At 34.2% G+C, this 17572-nt stretch overlaps 1 protein-coding gene and 1 long non-coding RNA gene across 4 annotated transcripts; both read left to right on the plus strand.

The window, feature by feature from the left end:
* Window positions 1–865: 865 nt before the first annotated feature.
* Window positions 866–6196, plus strand: LOC120082247 (probable phosphoribosylformylglycinamidine synthase, chloroplastic/mitochondrial). 3 transcript variants are annotated; one of them, XM_039037528.1, is made up of 3 exons: window positions 866–1148; window positions 1573–1641; window positions 1809–6196. In XM_039037528.1, exons 2-3 carry the CDS (start codon window positions 1600–1602, stop codon window positions 6006–6008), a joined length of 4242 nt encoding a protein of 1413 aa, XP_038893456.1. In that variant the 5' UTR covers window positions 866–1148; window positions 1573–1599; the 3' UTR covers window positions 6009–6196. The 3 variants fall into 3 exon arrangements, with proteins under 3 accessions (XP_038893456.1, XP_038893455.1, XP_038893454.1); XM_039037527.1 differs by lacking the exon at window positions 866–1148 and adding an exon at window positions 1261–1422; XM_039037526.1 differs by lacking the exon at window positions 866–1148 and having other exon boundaries at window positions 1589–1727.
* A 1213-nt stretch (window positions 6197–7409) lies between these two features.
* LOC120081302 lies at window positions 7410–12706 on the plus strand. The gene is made up of 3 exons (XR_005482779.1): window positions 7410–8152; window positions 8545–9112; window positions 10589–12706. It is a non-coding gene; the product is annotated as an uncharacterized LOC120081302 (long non-coding RNA).
* The last annotated feature ends 4866 nt before the right edge of the window (window positions 12707–17572 follow it).

Below are 17572 nucleotides of genomic sequence, written 5' to 3' on the forward strand. Positions count from 1 at the left end.
ACTCTTTGAATATTCTCTCAATTTAGAATAAAGTATATACATTATCATTAAATTAGGAAGATGATATATAGATGAATTATAATTTTACAAAGTTAATGAATTATACAAAAACTAGATATTAATCTTCTTATAGATAAACATATAATTTATAAAATATCTCACAAAGTGAAAAGAAAGGCCCAACATCCCTAATGCTTCGTTGTTCGGCGTCTAGATGCCAACAGAAACGAATTCAAATTAAAATTTAAAATAAGTAAATGCTCTCAAATTTCTTCATGTTTGGTACCATATTGATTTAAAATGAGTTTTGAATTAAATTTATTTTTTGGATTCCCTACAGAAAGGAAAGAAAGTATTATCTTTTTAATATTTTGTTTATATAATTTTGGCAGATGAGAAATTTAAGTTTTTTTTTAATATTTTAAATTGTTATATTGTTTTTTTAAAAAATATTTAATTTTAGATTTTGAAGGTTGGGAATAAATTGAAATTTTAGATTTTAAAGGAATTCAAATTAATAAAAATAAAAAAAGGTAACCTTTCTTCATTTCTTTTAAAAAAGTCTGTTTTTTCTTATAAAAAAAAGATTATTTTTCTTTTTCTAAAATCCTTCCTGAGATGAGGCCCAAATAAAAAATAAACAAAATAATGAAAAGTGACATTTTGCTTCATATTCCTTAAGATGATGGTTATCTGAATGATAGGTCACTCGTTTTTTTGATGTACGATCACTGATATCTTTCATAGTTACTCAATCCGGTTGCAATTAACACATGTATATTCAATCATATCCACATCATACTCAAATACTTGATTATCTTTTAAATTCTTAACTCATTTGAAGACATTTGGAGTTTTGTGTTGGTTCAGACTATTCTTTCTATTCGCCCAATTAAGAATTGTAATTCATCTATAGACTCTCCAATGGCAGCTACAGACCAATTCCTATCTCAGATTTTTTTTCCTATCTATCTTCTTCTCTGTGTTTTGTCGTCAATGAGCTCCATCGTCATCGGCTGGGTAATCGTCGTTGCTGTCGCACACCACCGTGAAGTCGCCGTCGCTTGGGTAACCGATAGTCGGAAGAATCACGATTAAGAATCTGAGGAGATGGGTTTTCACAGATTGCTGCTATCGAGAATTTACGGGTTTGTTTTTTTTTTTGGAAAGAGCCATTTTTTTAACTAAAGGGCAAAATAGACATTTCATATGCTCATGCAATCATTTTATTCCAATAAATCTGTCATTTTTTTTTGGTCATTTGTTTGTATTTTGTTCAACTGAGTGAACCCACTACAATTACGATTAGTGCTTAGAGAATCCCTCCCTATTCCGTCGCCGTCGAACCAAAAACCCTTTAAGAACCCTCGCCGGCGCCGTCGCTCTTTTTCTCAATATCATCTATCTCGTCTAGCTTCCGTGGTTAGTAGTTCTAGCTCAAGCGTTTTGACTTTTTCTTTTTTCTTTTTGTAGCGATTTGATTGATTCTGTCTTCTTTCCCCAGTCCATGTAATGGGTGTTTCAATTTCTATTGTTTGAGAAGGGAAATGGCTGATCTTTATTTGTTTACAGGCGGAGTTGATCTTAGAGGCTAGCTAAATGGCTACTGCTGGGGAGATTACTGCTGCCGAGTTCCTGCGAGTATGTTTTTAGTTTCTTTGATTGTTGTTTGGGCTTTCTGGGGAATTTCATTATGGAGTTTGAGAAGTTTATTTAGTTTTCGGAAGGTAGATAATAGTTTTTTTTTTTTTTTTGTGGTCTCATATTCACTTTGCTAATGAAGACTTGGATTCTCTGCTTTTTGACAGGGTGGGCGTACGCAGAATTTGTTTTTGCAGAGCTATTCTCACTGTAAACGACGTGGGTTGTTGGGGATACTGCCCACTTTATCTGTGGGATCACTTCATTCAAGCACAAGATATACCCGTTTGAGATGTCGTGCATCGAGCAAACCCAGAGCTGTGGACTGTAAGGTAGTTGCAAGTCCAGTAGATGAAGCCACAAGCTTGGTTGAGAAGCCCACAACAGAGGTTATTCATTTCTTCCGAGTTCCTTTGATTCAAGAGAGTGCCACTTCTGAGCTTCTCAAGTCTGTCCAAGCAAAGATTTCAAATCAGATTATTGGTTTGCAAACTGAGCAGTGTTTTAACATTGGGATTCAATCTGAGATTTCAAATGATAAGCTATCTGTGCTTAGATGGCTTCTTCAGGAAACTTATGAGCCTGAGAATTTGGGAACTGAGAGCTTTCTTGAGAAGAAGCAGCGGCAAGGACTGGATTCTGTTATAATTGAGGTTGGACCCCGTTTGTCTTTTACCACAGCTTGGTCCTCTAATGCCGTGTCAATCTGCCAGGCATGTGGATTAACAGAGGTGTCACGAATGGAACGTTCCAGGAGGTATTTATTGTATAGTAAAGGTGCATTAGAAGATCATCAGATTAATGAGTTTTCTGCAATGGTTTATGATCGGATGACCGAATGTGTTTATGTTCAGATGCTTAGGTCGTTTGAGACTAGTGTGAGACCTGAAGAGTTTCGATTTGTGCCCGTTTTAGAGCGAGGCCGGAAGGCACTAGAGGAGATTAATCAGGAGATGGGATTAGCATTTGATGAACAAGATCTTCAATACTACACCAAACTTTTCAGTGAGGAAATAAAGCGAAATCCAACAACGGTGGAGTTGTTTGATATTGCTCAATCCAATAGTGAGCATAGTAGGCATTGGTTTTTTACTGGAAAGCTTGTTATAGATGGAAAGCCTATGAGCCAAACGCTTATGCAGATTGTGAAGAGCACCTTGAAGGCAAATCCTAACAATTCAGTGATTGGATTTAAGGATAATTCAAGTGCAATTCGAGGATTCTTGGCTAATCAGTTGCGACCTGTTTATCCTGGTTCTACGAGCCCTTTAGAAGAAAGTAGTCGTGATCTCGATATTTTATTTACAGCTGAGACCCATAATTTTCCATGTGCAGTGGCTCCCTATCCTGGTGCAGAAACTGGTGTAGGAGGACGGATAAGGGATACTCATGCCACTGGGAAGGGGTCTTTTGTTGTGGCATCTACAGCTGGTTATTGTGTAGGGAATCTCAATATGGAGGGGTCCTATTCCCCATGGGAAGATTCATCTTTTGCCTACCCGTCAAACTTGGCTTCGCCTTTGAAGATCTTGATTGATGCAAGTAATGGTGCATCTGACTATGGCAACAAATTTGGGGAGCCATTGATTCAAGGCTATACTAGAACATTTGGAATGAGACTGCCAAGTGGTGAAAGACGAGAGTGGTTGAAGCCAATCATGTTCAGTGGAGCAATTGGCCAGATTGATCATATTCACATCTCAAAGGAAGAGCCTGACATTGGAATGTTGGTTGTGAAAATTGGAGGTCCTGCTTATCGCATTGGTATGGGAGGTGGGGCTGCATCAAGCATGGTTAGTGGTCAGAATGATGCGGAACTTGATTTTAATGCTGTGCAGCGTGGAGATGCTGAGATGGCACAAAAACTTTATCGTGTTGTTCGTGCTTGTGTTGAAATGGGGGAAAATAACCCAATTATTAGTATTCATGACCAAGGAGCTGGTGGAAATTGTAATGTTGTGAAGGAAATTATATATCCAAAAGGAGCTGAAATTGATATTCGAGCAATTGTTGTCGGCGACCATACAATGTCTGTGTTGGAGATTTGGGGTGCAGAATACCAAGAACAAGATGCTATTTTAGTTAAGCCTGAATGTCGGAGCTTGTTACAGTCAATTTGTGATAGAGAGAGGTTATCAATGGCTGTAATTGGAGTAATTAGTGGTCATGGTCGTTGTGTTTTAGTTGATAGTGTTGCCACTCAAAAATGCATTTCAAACGGACTTCCTCCACCTCCTCCTGCTGTGGATCTTGAGCTCGAGAAAGTACTTGGAGACATGCCTCAGAAAACCTTTGAATTCCAACGAGTTGTTCATGCTTTGGAGCCACTTGATATTGCTCCTGGAGTGACAGTGGCAGATTCTCTTAAGAGAGTGTTAAGGCTTCCATCAGTATGTTCAAAACGATTTTTGACTACAAAAGTAGATAGATGTGTAACTGGTCTTGTAGCTCAGCAACAAACTGTAGGTCCATTGCAGATTACCCTTGCAGATGTTGGAGTTATTGCACAAGCTTATTCGGGCTTGACTGGAGGTGCATGTGCAATAGGGGAACAACCCATAAAAGGCCTACTTGATCCCAAAGCAATGGCTAGATTGGCGGTTGGAGAAGCACTCACTAATCTTGTTTGGGCTAAAATTTCTCGTCTTTCTGATGTTAAAGCAAGTGGAAATTGGATGTATGCTGCTAAGCTTGATGGGGAAGGGGCAGCCATGTATGATGCAGCTGTGGCTCTTTCAGAGGCTATGATTGAACTTGGCATAGCTATTGATGGAGGTAAAGATAGCCTGTCGATGGCAGCCCAAGCTGGTGGAGAGGTGGTCAAGGCTCCTGGAAATCTTGTAATTAGTGCTTATGTTACTTGTCCTGATATAACAAAAACTGTTACTCCTGATTTAAAGTTAGGGGATGATGGTGTAATCCTTCATATTGATTTGGGAAAGGGAGAGCGGCGATTGGGTGGATCAGCTCTTGCTCAGGCTTTTGACCAAATTGGGGATGTGTGTCCTGATCTCAATGACGTTCCTTACTTCAAAAGAGTTTTTGAGAGCATTCAAGACCTCCTAGCTAAAGAGTTAATCTCTGCTGGTCATGATATTAGTGATGGTGGCTTGCTGGTATCTGCCTTAGAGATGGCATTTGCTGGAAATTGTGGCATTAGCTTGGACTTGACATCACGTGGGAAGAGTTTGTTCCAAACACTCTATGCAGAAGAGCTAGGACTTGTACTTGAGGTAAGCAAGGAGAATTTGGCCGTGGTAATGGGTGAGTTAACTTCTGCAGGTGTTACTGCTGATATCATTGGACAAGTAACCGCTGCTCCTACCATTGAAGTCAAGGTTGATGAAGTATCTCACCTGAATGAGGAAACTTCTGTGCTTAGAGATGTATGGGAGGCAACTAGTTTTGAGCTGGAGAAATTGCAAAGATTGGCTTCTTGTGTTGAATCAGAAAAGGAGGGATTGAAATCTAGGCATGAACCTTTGTGGGAATTATCTTTTGTTCCTTCTTCTACAGATGAGAAGTATTTGTCTTCAACTTCTAAACCCAAGGTAGCTGTAATTCGGGAGGAAGGGAGCAATGGAGACCGGGAAATGTCTGCTGCTTTTTATGCTGCTGGTTTTGAACCATGGGATGTGGCAATGTCCGATCTTTTGAATGGAAAAATCACTTTACAGCAGTTCCGTGGAATAGTATTTGTTGGAGGTTTTAGTTATGCAGACGTGCTTGATTCTGCAAAAGGTTGGTCTGCTTCAATCCGTTTCAATCAGCCCCTTTTGAATCAATTTCAAGAGTTCTATAAACGACCCGACACTTTCAGCCTTGGAGTTTGCAATGGGTGTCAGCTCATGGCTCTCTTAGGGTGGGTTCCAGGCCCTCAAGTTGGTGGTGTGCATGGGGTTGGTGGGGATCCATCGCAACCAAGGTTCATTCACAATGAATCAGGACGGTTTGAGTGTCGTTTCACAAGTGTGACCATAAAGGATTCTCCAGCTATAATGCTTAAGGGAATGGAAGGCAGTACTTTGGGTGTGTGGTCTGCCCATGGTGAGGGGAGAGCATACTTCCCTGATGATGGCATTCTCGACCGTCTTCTCCACTCTGACTTGGCTCCACTAAGATACTGTGATGACGATGGGAATCCAACCGAAGTTTACCCTTTCAATCTAAATGGATCTCCTTTGGGAATTGCAGCAATTTGTTCTCCTGATGGTAGGCACCTTGCTATGATGCCTCATCCAGAACGTTGCTTCATGATGTGGCAGTTTCCCTGGTATCCAAAGCAGTGGAATGTGAGCAAAGGAGGTCCTAGCCCATGGTTGCGGATGTTTCAAAATGCTCGAGAGTGGTGCTCTGAGAAGGCTTAATCTATCAATGAGACAGATTTTTAATGTATTTGACAATAAATTTTGGGACTTGTGGATTGCCCTCTCTACCAATAATATTTGGATGTTTGGCATTTCACATGCCAATTTCAAAGTTGTCTTTTCTCTAACTTTAGTGAATTCTGTTAATGGACAATTTTGTGATCAATATACCAAACATCTTACTGATAGCTTTTCAGCATAGCATGTCTATCAAATAGTAGAAAAAGATAAACAAGAATGCATTAGATAATTTATCTTGTTCAAGCTTTCCTTCCTTTTTTATTTTGTTCTTCAACTGGACTCTATTCAACTAATTTTCTAAATTGGTTTTCAGGATGGCAGCTTCTGGATTTATGTTGCTTTTAGCTTTTAAATTTGAAGAATATGCAGGTGAACTTCTCTGAGGGCTAGGTACTTGGATGGATCTGTGTAATAGAACCCACATTGCCAAGATCTATATTTTCCATCCCATGGCTCTGTTGAACTATTGAATTTTCTCTTGATGTGTTTGGAATATGGTCACTGAGGCAGAGTATCATCACCTGACTGTTATTTCATTTTTCTTTTTCTTTAGTCTTTACCGACATTAAAATTTTTCTCTTTTGTTCCTGAAAAATTATCTGAACAAAAAATACTAGGAATGTTTTTTATACAATTTTCTTTCCTTTGTTTCTTTTCTTACTTTCAGTTACGAAGTGCTGAATGTTGTGAACAGTTGGGGTTTTTTTTATTGGAAATATAATCTGGCAGACCTGATAGTTTTATCTTGATATCGCCTGAAGTATAATCTGGCAGACCTGATAGTTTTATCTTGATATCGCCTTCAAGATGTTTACTTACGCCATTGAAGTAGCTTGTGGCGGCCTAGTTTGAAGATTGATAGTAGCAAAATATGTACCAGCCTACCACGTTTCATATCTTTGTTGCAATAGTAGGATCCTCTTCAGTTACCATATCTGTTCTTTAATATATTTTTGTTCATTTTACCTGGGCTTCCTTAAAGAATTCTGGCTTGTGGTTGCTGAGCTCCATGATTGGAATATTGATTAGGTGTTGAGTTTGAATACCAGTTCTATTATCTTCAAAAGGTTAGCAAATGATGGATTGTAGAAGTGGCCCTATACCACAATAATCACTACGAAGATGATGTAGATAGCAGGTATTGTTCCTTACCAATTAGCACGCATATGTTTATATGCCACTTTTTGTATTATCATTTTGGACTTTTTCTTCTCCTAAACATGAATTTGACTATTTGAGTAAGTCAGAGTATTGTCTTAAACTCATGACAGAGTAATTGTTGCAAATTTCCCACCTAAATAGAAGGAATGGTTAGATATGATAAGGAGAATGAAATGTACTAATACACCATGATTAACGTCGACCGTAGTCTATTCACAATTGATGTTAATTATGACATATCTATCAAATGTTTGTGGTCTAAACCAAATCTTTTAATTATGAAACCATCAGGCTGGTATGATGCACATATGTTTTAGCCTTTTAGGTTTGGAAGGTGCACCCCTTGCATTGCTCCTCCAAAAAGTCCTACTTTCCCTAATTGATTCCAACATTGATTCCACAGCAAGTGTTAGTATGAAGAAGAGGAATTTGAATCCCAGTTGCCCGTGCCAGAGTCTCAACTCTCAGAAGATCACTTTGAGGAAGGATTGAATGGCCTTTTTCAAAATTCAGCAGAAAAGAAGGGGCTAATTTCAAAACCAGCAAAGTTCATCCCTGTGTCTCCTTCACAAATTCCATCTAACCTCAGATCAATTGTAGATATTTGTGGTATTCAACTAGGGCAATAGCTTCCTCTTTGTTTGAGTATAAGCTCTGGCTTTTCTGTGTTTTTATTTCCCTTTGGGCTATTTGGCAGCTTTAATGTCTCAAGTAGGAAGCCTTTTCAGCCTTGTTTTTCTTCAGCATGAAGGTATTGGTTTTGAGGTTTTATTTTCCAGATATTTGCTTCGCTGGCAGTGTGTGGTTGGTGTTTGGAGTCCTCAGAGTGTCTTCTTTGCTATTTGTTGGCTAAGTTTGAAGTCTTTATCGTGGGCTGCAGTGGTTTCTTTTCCATCATTTTGGTTCGCTCGAGTTGATGATCAAGTTCAATTCTTATTTTCTTTGGAAGGTGCTGTCAGCTGGTTAGTTGGAAGCTGCTGAAGTTTTCTTCGAGTTTGAAATTATTCTCTCATTTCATTGATTCCTCAGCAATTTCAAGTTTAATCTTTTGAGCTATTGCAGTGAAAGATCTTCTTCTATTGGTTTGGGCTTGTTTGAGTTAAGGCATATAGAATATGTGTTCATCTTGAGATGTGTATTCAATTGGAATGTCTTTATTTTTTTCTCCAGGATTAATCTTTTTGATGAAATTTGTTTCTAGCCTTGTATGGGCTAGTTTAAAGTTTTTATTTTGTTTCCTCTCACGTATTTTTAGTTTTAGACTCTTTCATTTTATCAATGAATAGTCTTGTTTTCGTTTAAAAAAAAAAAGTCTGGACTGTAATACGTTGCCCTAAACTGTCTCTCTTCTCAGGTAACCTTCCATGACTCTTATGTATTTGAGAAAGTGAGCCTGTATATTTAGCAAAGCTGGATGGCAAGGAACTAAACAATTCTTCCATTACAATGGCTGCTGTAGTTGGCTCTTTGTCAACAACCAAGTACTTTAACTTCAATCCTCAAGTGACACACAGCTCCTTTGGAAGCCCTCTCATGTTAGTGGTTTAAAGGTCAAAGCCAAGATACTTTGAAAGTGCACTGCCAAACTTCTTTGTTTTGCCTTGGGGTATGGCCTTCAAAACTAAGGCTTGTTTCTTTCAATAGTTTTTAATGAAATTCAACCATCAATTCCCTGCCTATTTTTGGACTGCTTTATTTATAAATCTTGAAGTCGAAATCACCATTTTGCTAGTTGGTTGTAGCGAGGTTCGCCCTGCCCCTCACCTCATTTCTGTTTTTCTAAAAGAAAGACGTAAAATCCTTTGAGTGGGTGAATAAGAGACCGATCGAACGAGGAACAATAAAAGAAGACGAAGTCGATGAGCTAAAGCGTGTGAAAGAAATGAATTGGTTCGCTTTTTGGAGCGGCCCCAGAAGATGAGGTAAATCAAGAGCTTGTAATTTAAACGCTCTTATGTTTTTCTCTTTAGAGAATATTTTGACTTTTTGAACAATGATATTTCTCTGATGAGTCTTTGCTTGATTTTGATCATATTTGGATGTGTATCGTGGTGACTTAGATTTATGGTAATGGATAGGTGCGGACTGTTATGAAAATGCCATTTAAAATTATGAGGAAGGTTTGATTGGATCCAAAACATTTATGGGTATGCGGTTCTTGGAGTGGTTTGGGGTTTGTTTTGATAATTTTGATTGGTATTTTATCTGAGTTTAGTGTTGAATTGTTAGTGAGATTTTTGGTTATATCTATTATCTAAAGCTTCGTCGGATGGAGAGGTTGTTCAATGTGCATTTGGGAGATCCATGAAGGTTCTGACTGAAATCTGTATAATTGTGAATAATGCCTGATGTTTTGTTTGTTTATTTGAATATTATGGGTGATGTTATGTCTGGTTCTGTTCCGTCATATTGGGATTTTTGTCTTTTTGATCAGTGGTTGGGACATGGATTTTGATTTTAGCTTCTCTTGAACATGGAAACAAGATGTTCAAATGATAGAGAAGGGTGGATAAATATTGTTGGCCACTTAATATCAGGTTATATAGTTTTACTGCTTTAGCTAGAGTATCTCAAGGACTTCCAGAGAAGCTTTGGAGTTTTAGGATGTTTTAGTATCATCCCTTATTGGCTTGAATGGGGTGATGGTGCAAAAGGTTATGGATGACTATGTGTATTATCGGTGAACTAAGTTGGAGTAGTGTATTTCACATAGAAGTGGTAGAGTTATTTATTTGTTAGGGAAAGATTAGATAAAAGTATCCAGTCTAACTACAAACTAATGTTTACTAATTCTGATTACAGTCAATTATTTAGGCCCTATTTGGTAACCATTTGATTTTTTGTTTTTGTTTTTGAAAACTAAATCTATTTCATCCACATTTTTTTACAATGATTTGCATCATTCTTCAGTACAATGGTTGAATTCTTAGTCAAATTTCCAGAACAAAAACAAATTTTTTAGTGCTACTTTTTTTAGTTCTCAAAATTTGACTTGGTTTTTTAAACTATTGATGAAAAGTAGATAACAAAGGAAGAAATTTAGAGGTGGAAGTAGTCTCCATAGGCTTAATTTTTAAAAAGAAAAACAAAAAGCAAAATGGTTGTCAAACGGGGCTTTAGTTATTGTTGACATGTAGAGTTGCTTCCACTAATTACTAGGTACCATAATTCAGTTCTAAAGTTGTGTCCAACAGTTATGACCACACAGTAATTTTCAATGGATGGATTCTCGTTTGCAATCCTTTATACAACTGGAAGTGGAACCATTTGAAGGTCATCAAATTAGTGCAGCTAAGCTCAAGGCAACTTGCATAATGGAGATTTTAAATTTCTGTACGAGATAGTTAGCCTTATGTATCTACTATTTAGAACTAATATTCATCTTTTTGACATTTTAGATTTAGACGTGATTTGAAGAACAATAAAGGGCATATATCTGGATCATTGTCTTGTGGAGAGTGGAACTCTAAAATTAAATTGAAGAGATAATTTTAAGATTATCCAAAGATGGTTCTTTGCATATATGGGATGTAGATGACTTCATGAGTAAAAAAGTAGGTTTCTTTAATCTAGAACTTTGTTGTGGTTAAATAACATGATATTTTTTTCAATGTGCACCAACGATCATGCACTGTCTTTGTATAATTGTTTAATGAGAAGTTTTTTTTTCCTACTCTATTATTCGTTATCTTATTATTTACACGGATATGTTGGTGGAGAAGAAATGTTTGCATCTGTTGAATGTGTAATATAAAACAATAATGTGCAGGTTATCAAATCAAAGTTGGTGAAATGGCTCTGATAACATGTGCTTGGGTCCATGACCTCTTCAATTAGTTATTGTTATGTGTAAGTTTGATTTGGATGGTTGACATTGTATTCTTGAGGTTCTTGGAGTTGGCAATTCTATATTATGAAGCTTTAAATTCCAAACTAATTAGCTTTAATTTGTAACTAGGATACAGTTTATGGAAGATCTAATAGTTTTAGATAGGCCAGATCGATTTGATTCATTGTAATCCTATTAGTTTGAGCTTATATGTATTTCATCCCATATCTTGACAGTTTACTGCTTATAAATTTTTACCTGGTGTTTTAGAAAAGATCACATTAGTAGAGTATTTATTATAGCTAGGTAAGACTTGAAAATAGAACTCACAAACTTCTTAAAGGGGTCCCACTATGATTTATACTGAGTGGGAGTTATACTGTCATCATCATGTCTTCTATTAGAAAATTACTTAGATTATATTGCAACTGTTTGTATGATTAAGTTTGTTTATGTTTACTTGGTTTTTACACTATATCTTCTTTAGCGTTTTCAATCGTGTTTTTTCGTCATCCTATGATTGTGCTCTCTGTTGACTCAAGTTCAAACTATAAGAATTATTGCTGTTAAATGAAGTAGTTTGTGACATCATTTGGTGGCTTGGGCTATGTATTTTCGATTGGGAATGAATTATTGTGGTATATTCCTAGCTACTCTCTATTTTCAAACTTTTTCCAGTTTGCAACCCTCCCTTTATAATCTTGCCTTCTACATAGTTTTTTATTTGGAGTTGTAAATATGATATATTGTTTTCTTTGGTTAACTCATGATTATTGAATTTGGTAATTTTTTGGTTCACTATAGTAAAATATTGATTATCTTTTGTAGTTCAATATAGTAAAAACTTATTTCTCATTAATTAAATCTCTTGTTTTCTTTGATTTAGAGCTCTTAATTTAACTTTCGCAATTTGATGGGCTTTCAGGTTTCAAAGGAACGAGCTTTTTGCATTATTGAATTAGAGGTACCCATCTTGGTGCTGGTTGTAGGCTAATCAATTGTTTCTATTCGGTTGGGTTTGTTCTTCTTCTTAGCATGATTGGGTTTTTTTCGTGACTATCTTACCGTTATGGTAGCTACTTCATTTATACATGTAGTTTTGGGACTATCCTGCAATTACATCAGCAGTTTCTAGATTGTTTTAAGTTACTTTTGGTCATGAAGGAAGTGTAGGTACATGTAGGATATGTTCATAGTTTCACGGGTGGATTACATACAAGTTAACTGCAGGAAATTTTTATGTAGTTAGACACTTATTAGGTAGTTTTGATAGTGAAAGTGTAAGTATAATGGTCAAATTGTTGCTAATGCTGCTGCTCTTCTGGGCGAGTGTGGCATCAAGCTTCTCGATGCTATCAAGTATCAACCCCAATGTCGACTGTAACACCATTAAAACGTGAGGAAAGTCATGCAGCAACTGTAGTAGACGGCGTTGTATAGATGGAATATCGTCTATTTGAAGACCCTTTTACTTGGGCTTATGGTATTAGAATTTAAATTGTTATATATATTAGTGTTTAATTAAAAGGCAAATAAGATCCTTCTCTTCCAAATCCTTAACAAACTGCTGCTTTGTAACTTGTATGCTCTTGTTCTTCCATGAGCAACAAAAATTAGATGTTGATTGCTTCAATTTTAGAGTTAATTAATCATGTATTCACTTTTGCATTTGGTTACTAGATTTACTCTGATACCAGGCTAGATAAACCTTATTTTTGTGTTTTGTTCTTTACTTTTGCATTTCTTATAGGTATGAAACTATCTAAAAAAAATTGATAGACTGATTGAAAGTTATGGCTTTTGATTATGATTCTTAAGATTGTATACAATTCAAGTCTCTTTCAAAGCCCCAATGAAACTATACTTTTACTGTGCTAGTAGATGAACTAAAAGATGAAAGTTGGCAAAATTAATTTAACACTTTCCAACAAATATTCATGCTCAAAAGCTCAGTTTCACAACCATTCAAGCATGAAGTAAAATGCAAAGGGTTGTTTTTATTTGATATTGACTTCACTCCCTGATTTTTATTTTTGTCCTGTAAAATTAGTGAGTGATAAGATACGTTTCTTAAATTTTCCTATTCTAGTGTATACTTGATTGTGCCAAATCCATTTGTATGTCATTATATGTAGCGACTTGAGTTCAAGAGGGGTACATGAATGAATCGATATCGCATCCGAATGAGAGGGATCTTGAGGACATGAAAGTATGGTTAAGAAAGGTTTAAAAGAATTGAAAGTTACTATCTATACTAACGAGATACACCTTCCTTTTCGGTGGTTCAATCATAAGAAATCATAAGAACTCTAAAGTTAAGCGTGTTTAGCTTGGGATCAATCTTATGTTGGGTGACCTCTTAGAAATTTTTCTAGGATGCATGTGAGCCCGTGTTGGTTTGTGGGGGTAATTTTCACTTCTAAAAAGTAACGGAGGATGACATAATCAAGTCGTAGGGGAATTCCAAATCTTGGTCCGAATCTTGGACCTAGGGTGTTACATTATAATTCTCAGTTAGGATGAAAACATCGAGTTTGTCTCATTTGTGCTGATTTGCTTAATTATCTAAACCATGGTAGCATGTGCTGATTTGCTTAATTATCTAAACCATGGTAGCAAGTAATTGAAGTATTGTAAATAAAGATGTATGCATTTGGTTTGAAAATGGTTGTTTCTTTGTTGAGGACATGGATCCAAAAGCACTTTTACCTTTTTAGATGACTGACCATTTTAAGTGGTTTGGAAATTATAAATGTAGATGATGAATTACTCTGTTCATATATGGGTCAATGGCTCATGCTTCACTCTTTGTTAGCTTTTGTTTTTCAACCTCTCTCGCTATTCATTCTTTGTTAGGACTCTTTACGAATTGTAATGGTTTTGAAGTTAAAAATGATGCTTCTTTTAGTAGATTCATCTGCAACATACACAATAGGTGTTAGCAATCTCAAAACCTGGACTTTCTGTACTCAAGAGGTGTGAGTTAATTGAGGGTGAGTGTTAAAATGTTCCATATTTTACATACACTCTTTTTATTTATGTTTTTAGGTTCATTAATGGGTTTTCCTTTCATCTCTTTGGTTTCTTCCTTCTTCTTGCTACTAAATTAATTATGATTATTTTGTATAGCATTTGCAAATGTTGGATCTTGGCATGAATAGTAGATGTTATTTGCCAAATGTCAACTCTTTATATGTTTCATTTGATAAGCTGCACATGAGACCTCATGTTATCTTGCATACTGCAACATTTGAGAGGAAGTTAGTTGATTTAACTATGTGTGTATTAGTTTTAGAATTAGAATGTTTACTATTCAAGAAGTTTCACTCCTAGAATTTTTGTTGTAGGTTTTGGAATGATGTCGTATTAGTGCTTCACGTTAGGGGTATTTATGGGTTGGGTTGAGTTGAATTAAAAGACTTTTTAGACCCAACCCAATTGTTCGGATTGTAATTTTTTTCAACCCAAATAATCCTTATTAAAAAAATGAACCCAACCCAACACGACCATAAAATATTTGGATTGGTTCGGGTTAATCGGGTCATTTATTTAAATTTTTGTTCTAAAAATAAGCAAAATGTAAATATTTGAAAATCTAATTTAATTATTTTCATATATTGAATTAAGATTAACAATTTAATTTCAATTTATATAGTGAAAATTTTAAGTACAAAGAAACTACTTTTAATAGTTGTTGAAGAATAAATTATTCAAAAAATATTGAAATTAAATAAAATTAAAATCAATATATGTATAAATAGTTGTGTTATAAGTAATAAAAAATATATATTTTAAAGTTAATAATAAATTCGAGTTGGTTTGAGTTACTTTGGGTTATATTAGGTGAATCCATGAACCAATCCTTAAAATTTTCATTTATTTGAACCAAACTCAACCCAAATGAGTTGATAACCTAACCCAAACTGCTCGGGTTAGGTTTGGTTGATCGGTTTTTTCAGGCATCGATTTTTTTAACACCCCTACTTCACGTTTTTCTTATTATCATAACTAAGAATCTCGACTTCCATTACATTTGTAAGTTGCTCATATCGCTTTTGGCTTTGTTAGAATTGATCATCATGCCTCTACTATGTTCTTATATTATCTTTTTTGTCAACTTGTCATTATATATAATGGGATCATTTTTATTCTTGGTGTTCAAATAATATAATGGCTGGTAATGTATTGAACTTGAGATGTGCATTTTCTACTCAACCTACTCAATTATTTCTAGCTGTTTGGCTATTGAAACTATGAATGTTATTATTTTTGTTGATTTCCTATGGTTGTGGATGAATATGTTGTAAGAGTTTTGCTGTACATGACATTGAACAAAAGTTTTATTCATATATATATATACACTTTATTCATTGGTATTGCACACATTATAAAATGTTTTTATAGCAAATTATATAAGCTCTTCTTACTCTATTATAGCACATAGTATAACTCTAAAATAATGCTATAAAAAGTACTTTTAATAATATGGGTTGTAGGGACTTTCGAAAAATGTAGGCTAGAAAAATTAAAAATTATATATTCTTTTCTAAGTCATCTTGCCACATAATCTATATATAGTCCATTTTATGTTTAAATTTAATGCTATCATTAGTAGAGAGACCTTTTGAACTTGGTATCATTAATAAAGAGATCTTTTAAACCTATTTTTGAAAATTTACAGACTGAAATACCCAATTTGAAATATTAGAGGCCAAATACACCTGTTGAAAATTTAAGGACCTAAAATGTATTTTTTTCCCGAGTCTTATTTACATATAAATAATGATGAATGAGTTTTAGTTTTTAGTTTTTAGATTTTTTTTTTTTTTTTTTTTTTTTTTTTTTTTTTTTTTTTTTTCAAATTTAACCAAGGGCTCTTGATTTTCTATATATTAGTCTTGAGTTGTATGACAAGAATATTTAAATAAGGATTTGATCATCATATCTTTTGGATGGTTCGACTAGTACCAATAAAAATTCGATTCTTTATTTTGAGGTATTCGATCTTAAAAAAGAATTTGTACCTAACACAATACTAAAGAATTACTTCCAATTTTAATAGATTAAATAGAACTGGAGACTTTAGTATTTAGAGAAGATTTTTAATTCACATGTGAACAGGTTCACATATCTAAATAATTACATCTAATTTCAATTCTTTATAATTTTCATATCAAATACTCATACAAAAATAAAATATTTATGGGTAAAATTTTCACATAAAAAGAAATCTATATGGCACTTAAAGAAAGGATTCTGAATTTCAATGAGTATGCTTTGGTTCCAATAGTTGATTGACTACTTCCTTCAACTACTCCACTAACTTTTATATATAAAAGTCGTATTAATATGTAATAAAAGATCGGATCTAAAAAGAGTCATGAAAACAGGACGACTAATGAGATTTGAAAAAGAGACTCATTTTAATTAATTAATTAACAAGTTTTTTATTTTGATAAAATAATAATAAGGAATGGAACCTTGATTCTATATCATCTTTTTCTATATCATAGGAATCGAAATAATAAAGTTTTTTATTAATTTTTTTATTTCCATTTTATTTATTTAAAAAAATATTTTGTGTTTTTAAATCAAATAAATAATTTTATCTATGAGAATAAAAAAAGTTGGACTAAATATTGACCAAGCCAAGTCGTGAAACTAAAAAAAAAATGATAAATATGTTTTAAACGTTTGAAATTAAAAAATAAATGCACCAAAGGCATAAGACTGCATTGGATATTGGACATCCATTAACTTTTTAGTTGAACACTCCATTTTTGACATTTGGTAGCATTCTTTTAATAATACTTTAGTGTTTCAAAATCTAATGCTTTTCTTCTACTTTTTAAAATCTCTTTAAATTTAAATTTTATTTCAAATTTTGAATTAAATTTTTTTGGGGGGTTAGCATCCAAAATATTAATTAATTAACACAAAATTGGATCTACTTTGAAACTAACCTCTTGATCTTGGCTTCCATTTATGTATGATAGCTTTTTTTGGAAGTTATGGTAGAGGTCTATTAATCAAATAGATCGAATAAATTTTGTTAAAGATCCAGTTTTGTAATTATTCTATTTTTAATTTTTGTTTTTGAGAATTAAGTTTATTGACATTATTTCCACCTCTAAATTTCTTTTTTTCTTTTTTTTTTATTTACTTTTTACCAATAGTTTAAAAAACTAAGTCAAATTTTGAGAATTAAAAAAATTAGCTTTCAAATAGTTGTTTTTGTTTTTGAAATTTGGTTAAGAATTCAATCATTATACTTAAAGAAATGTAAATCATAGTAAAAAATGTGAATCAAATAGGTTTAATTTTTAAAAATAAAAATAAAAAACTAAATGATAACAAAACAGGATCTAAAAAACCGAGCGAAGTTCATATAGCTACAACGTAATGTTTAAAAGTTGATATTTAAACACTACGAAATAGATTAACACGAGATTTCAGGTATCATTAATTTTTAGTGTGATGTTTTCAAACTTGTATTTGATTATCTCATAATTAATTTACATTGTTTTATCACTATTATTATTTTTAGTTTTAA

The sequence above is a fragment of the Benincasa hispida genome, chromosome 7 (assembly GCF_009727055.1).
Source record: "Benincasa hispida cultivar B227 chromosome 7, ASM972705v1, whole genome shotgun sequence".
Classification (NCBI taxonomy): domain Eukaryota; kingdom Viridiplantae; phylum Streptophyta; class Magnoliopsida; order Cucurbitales; family Cucurbitaceae; genus Benincasa; species Benincasa hispida.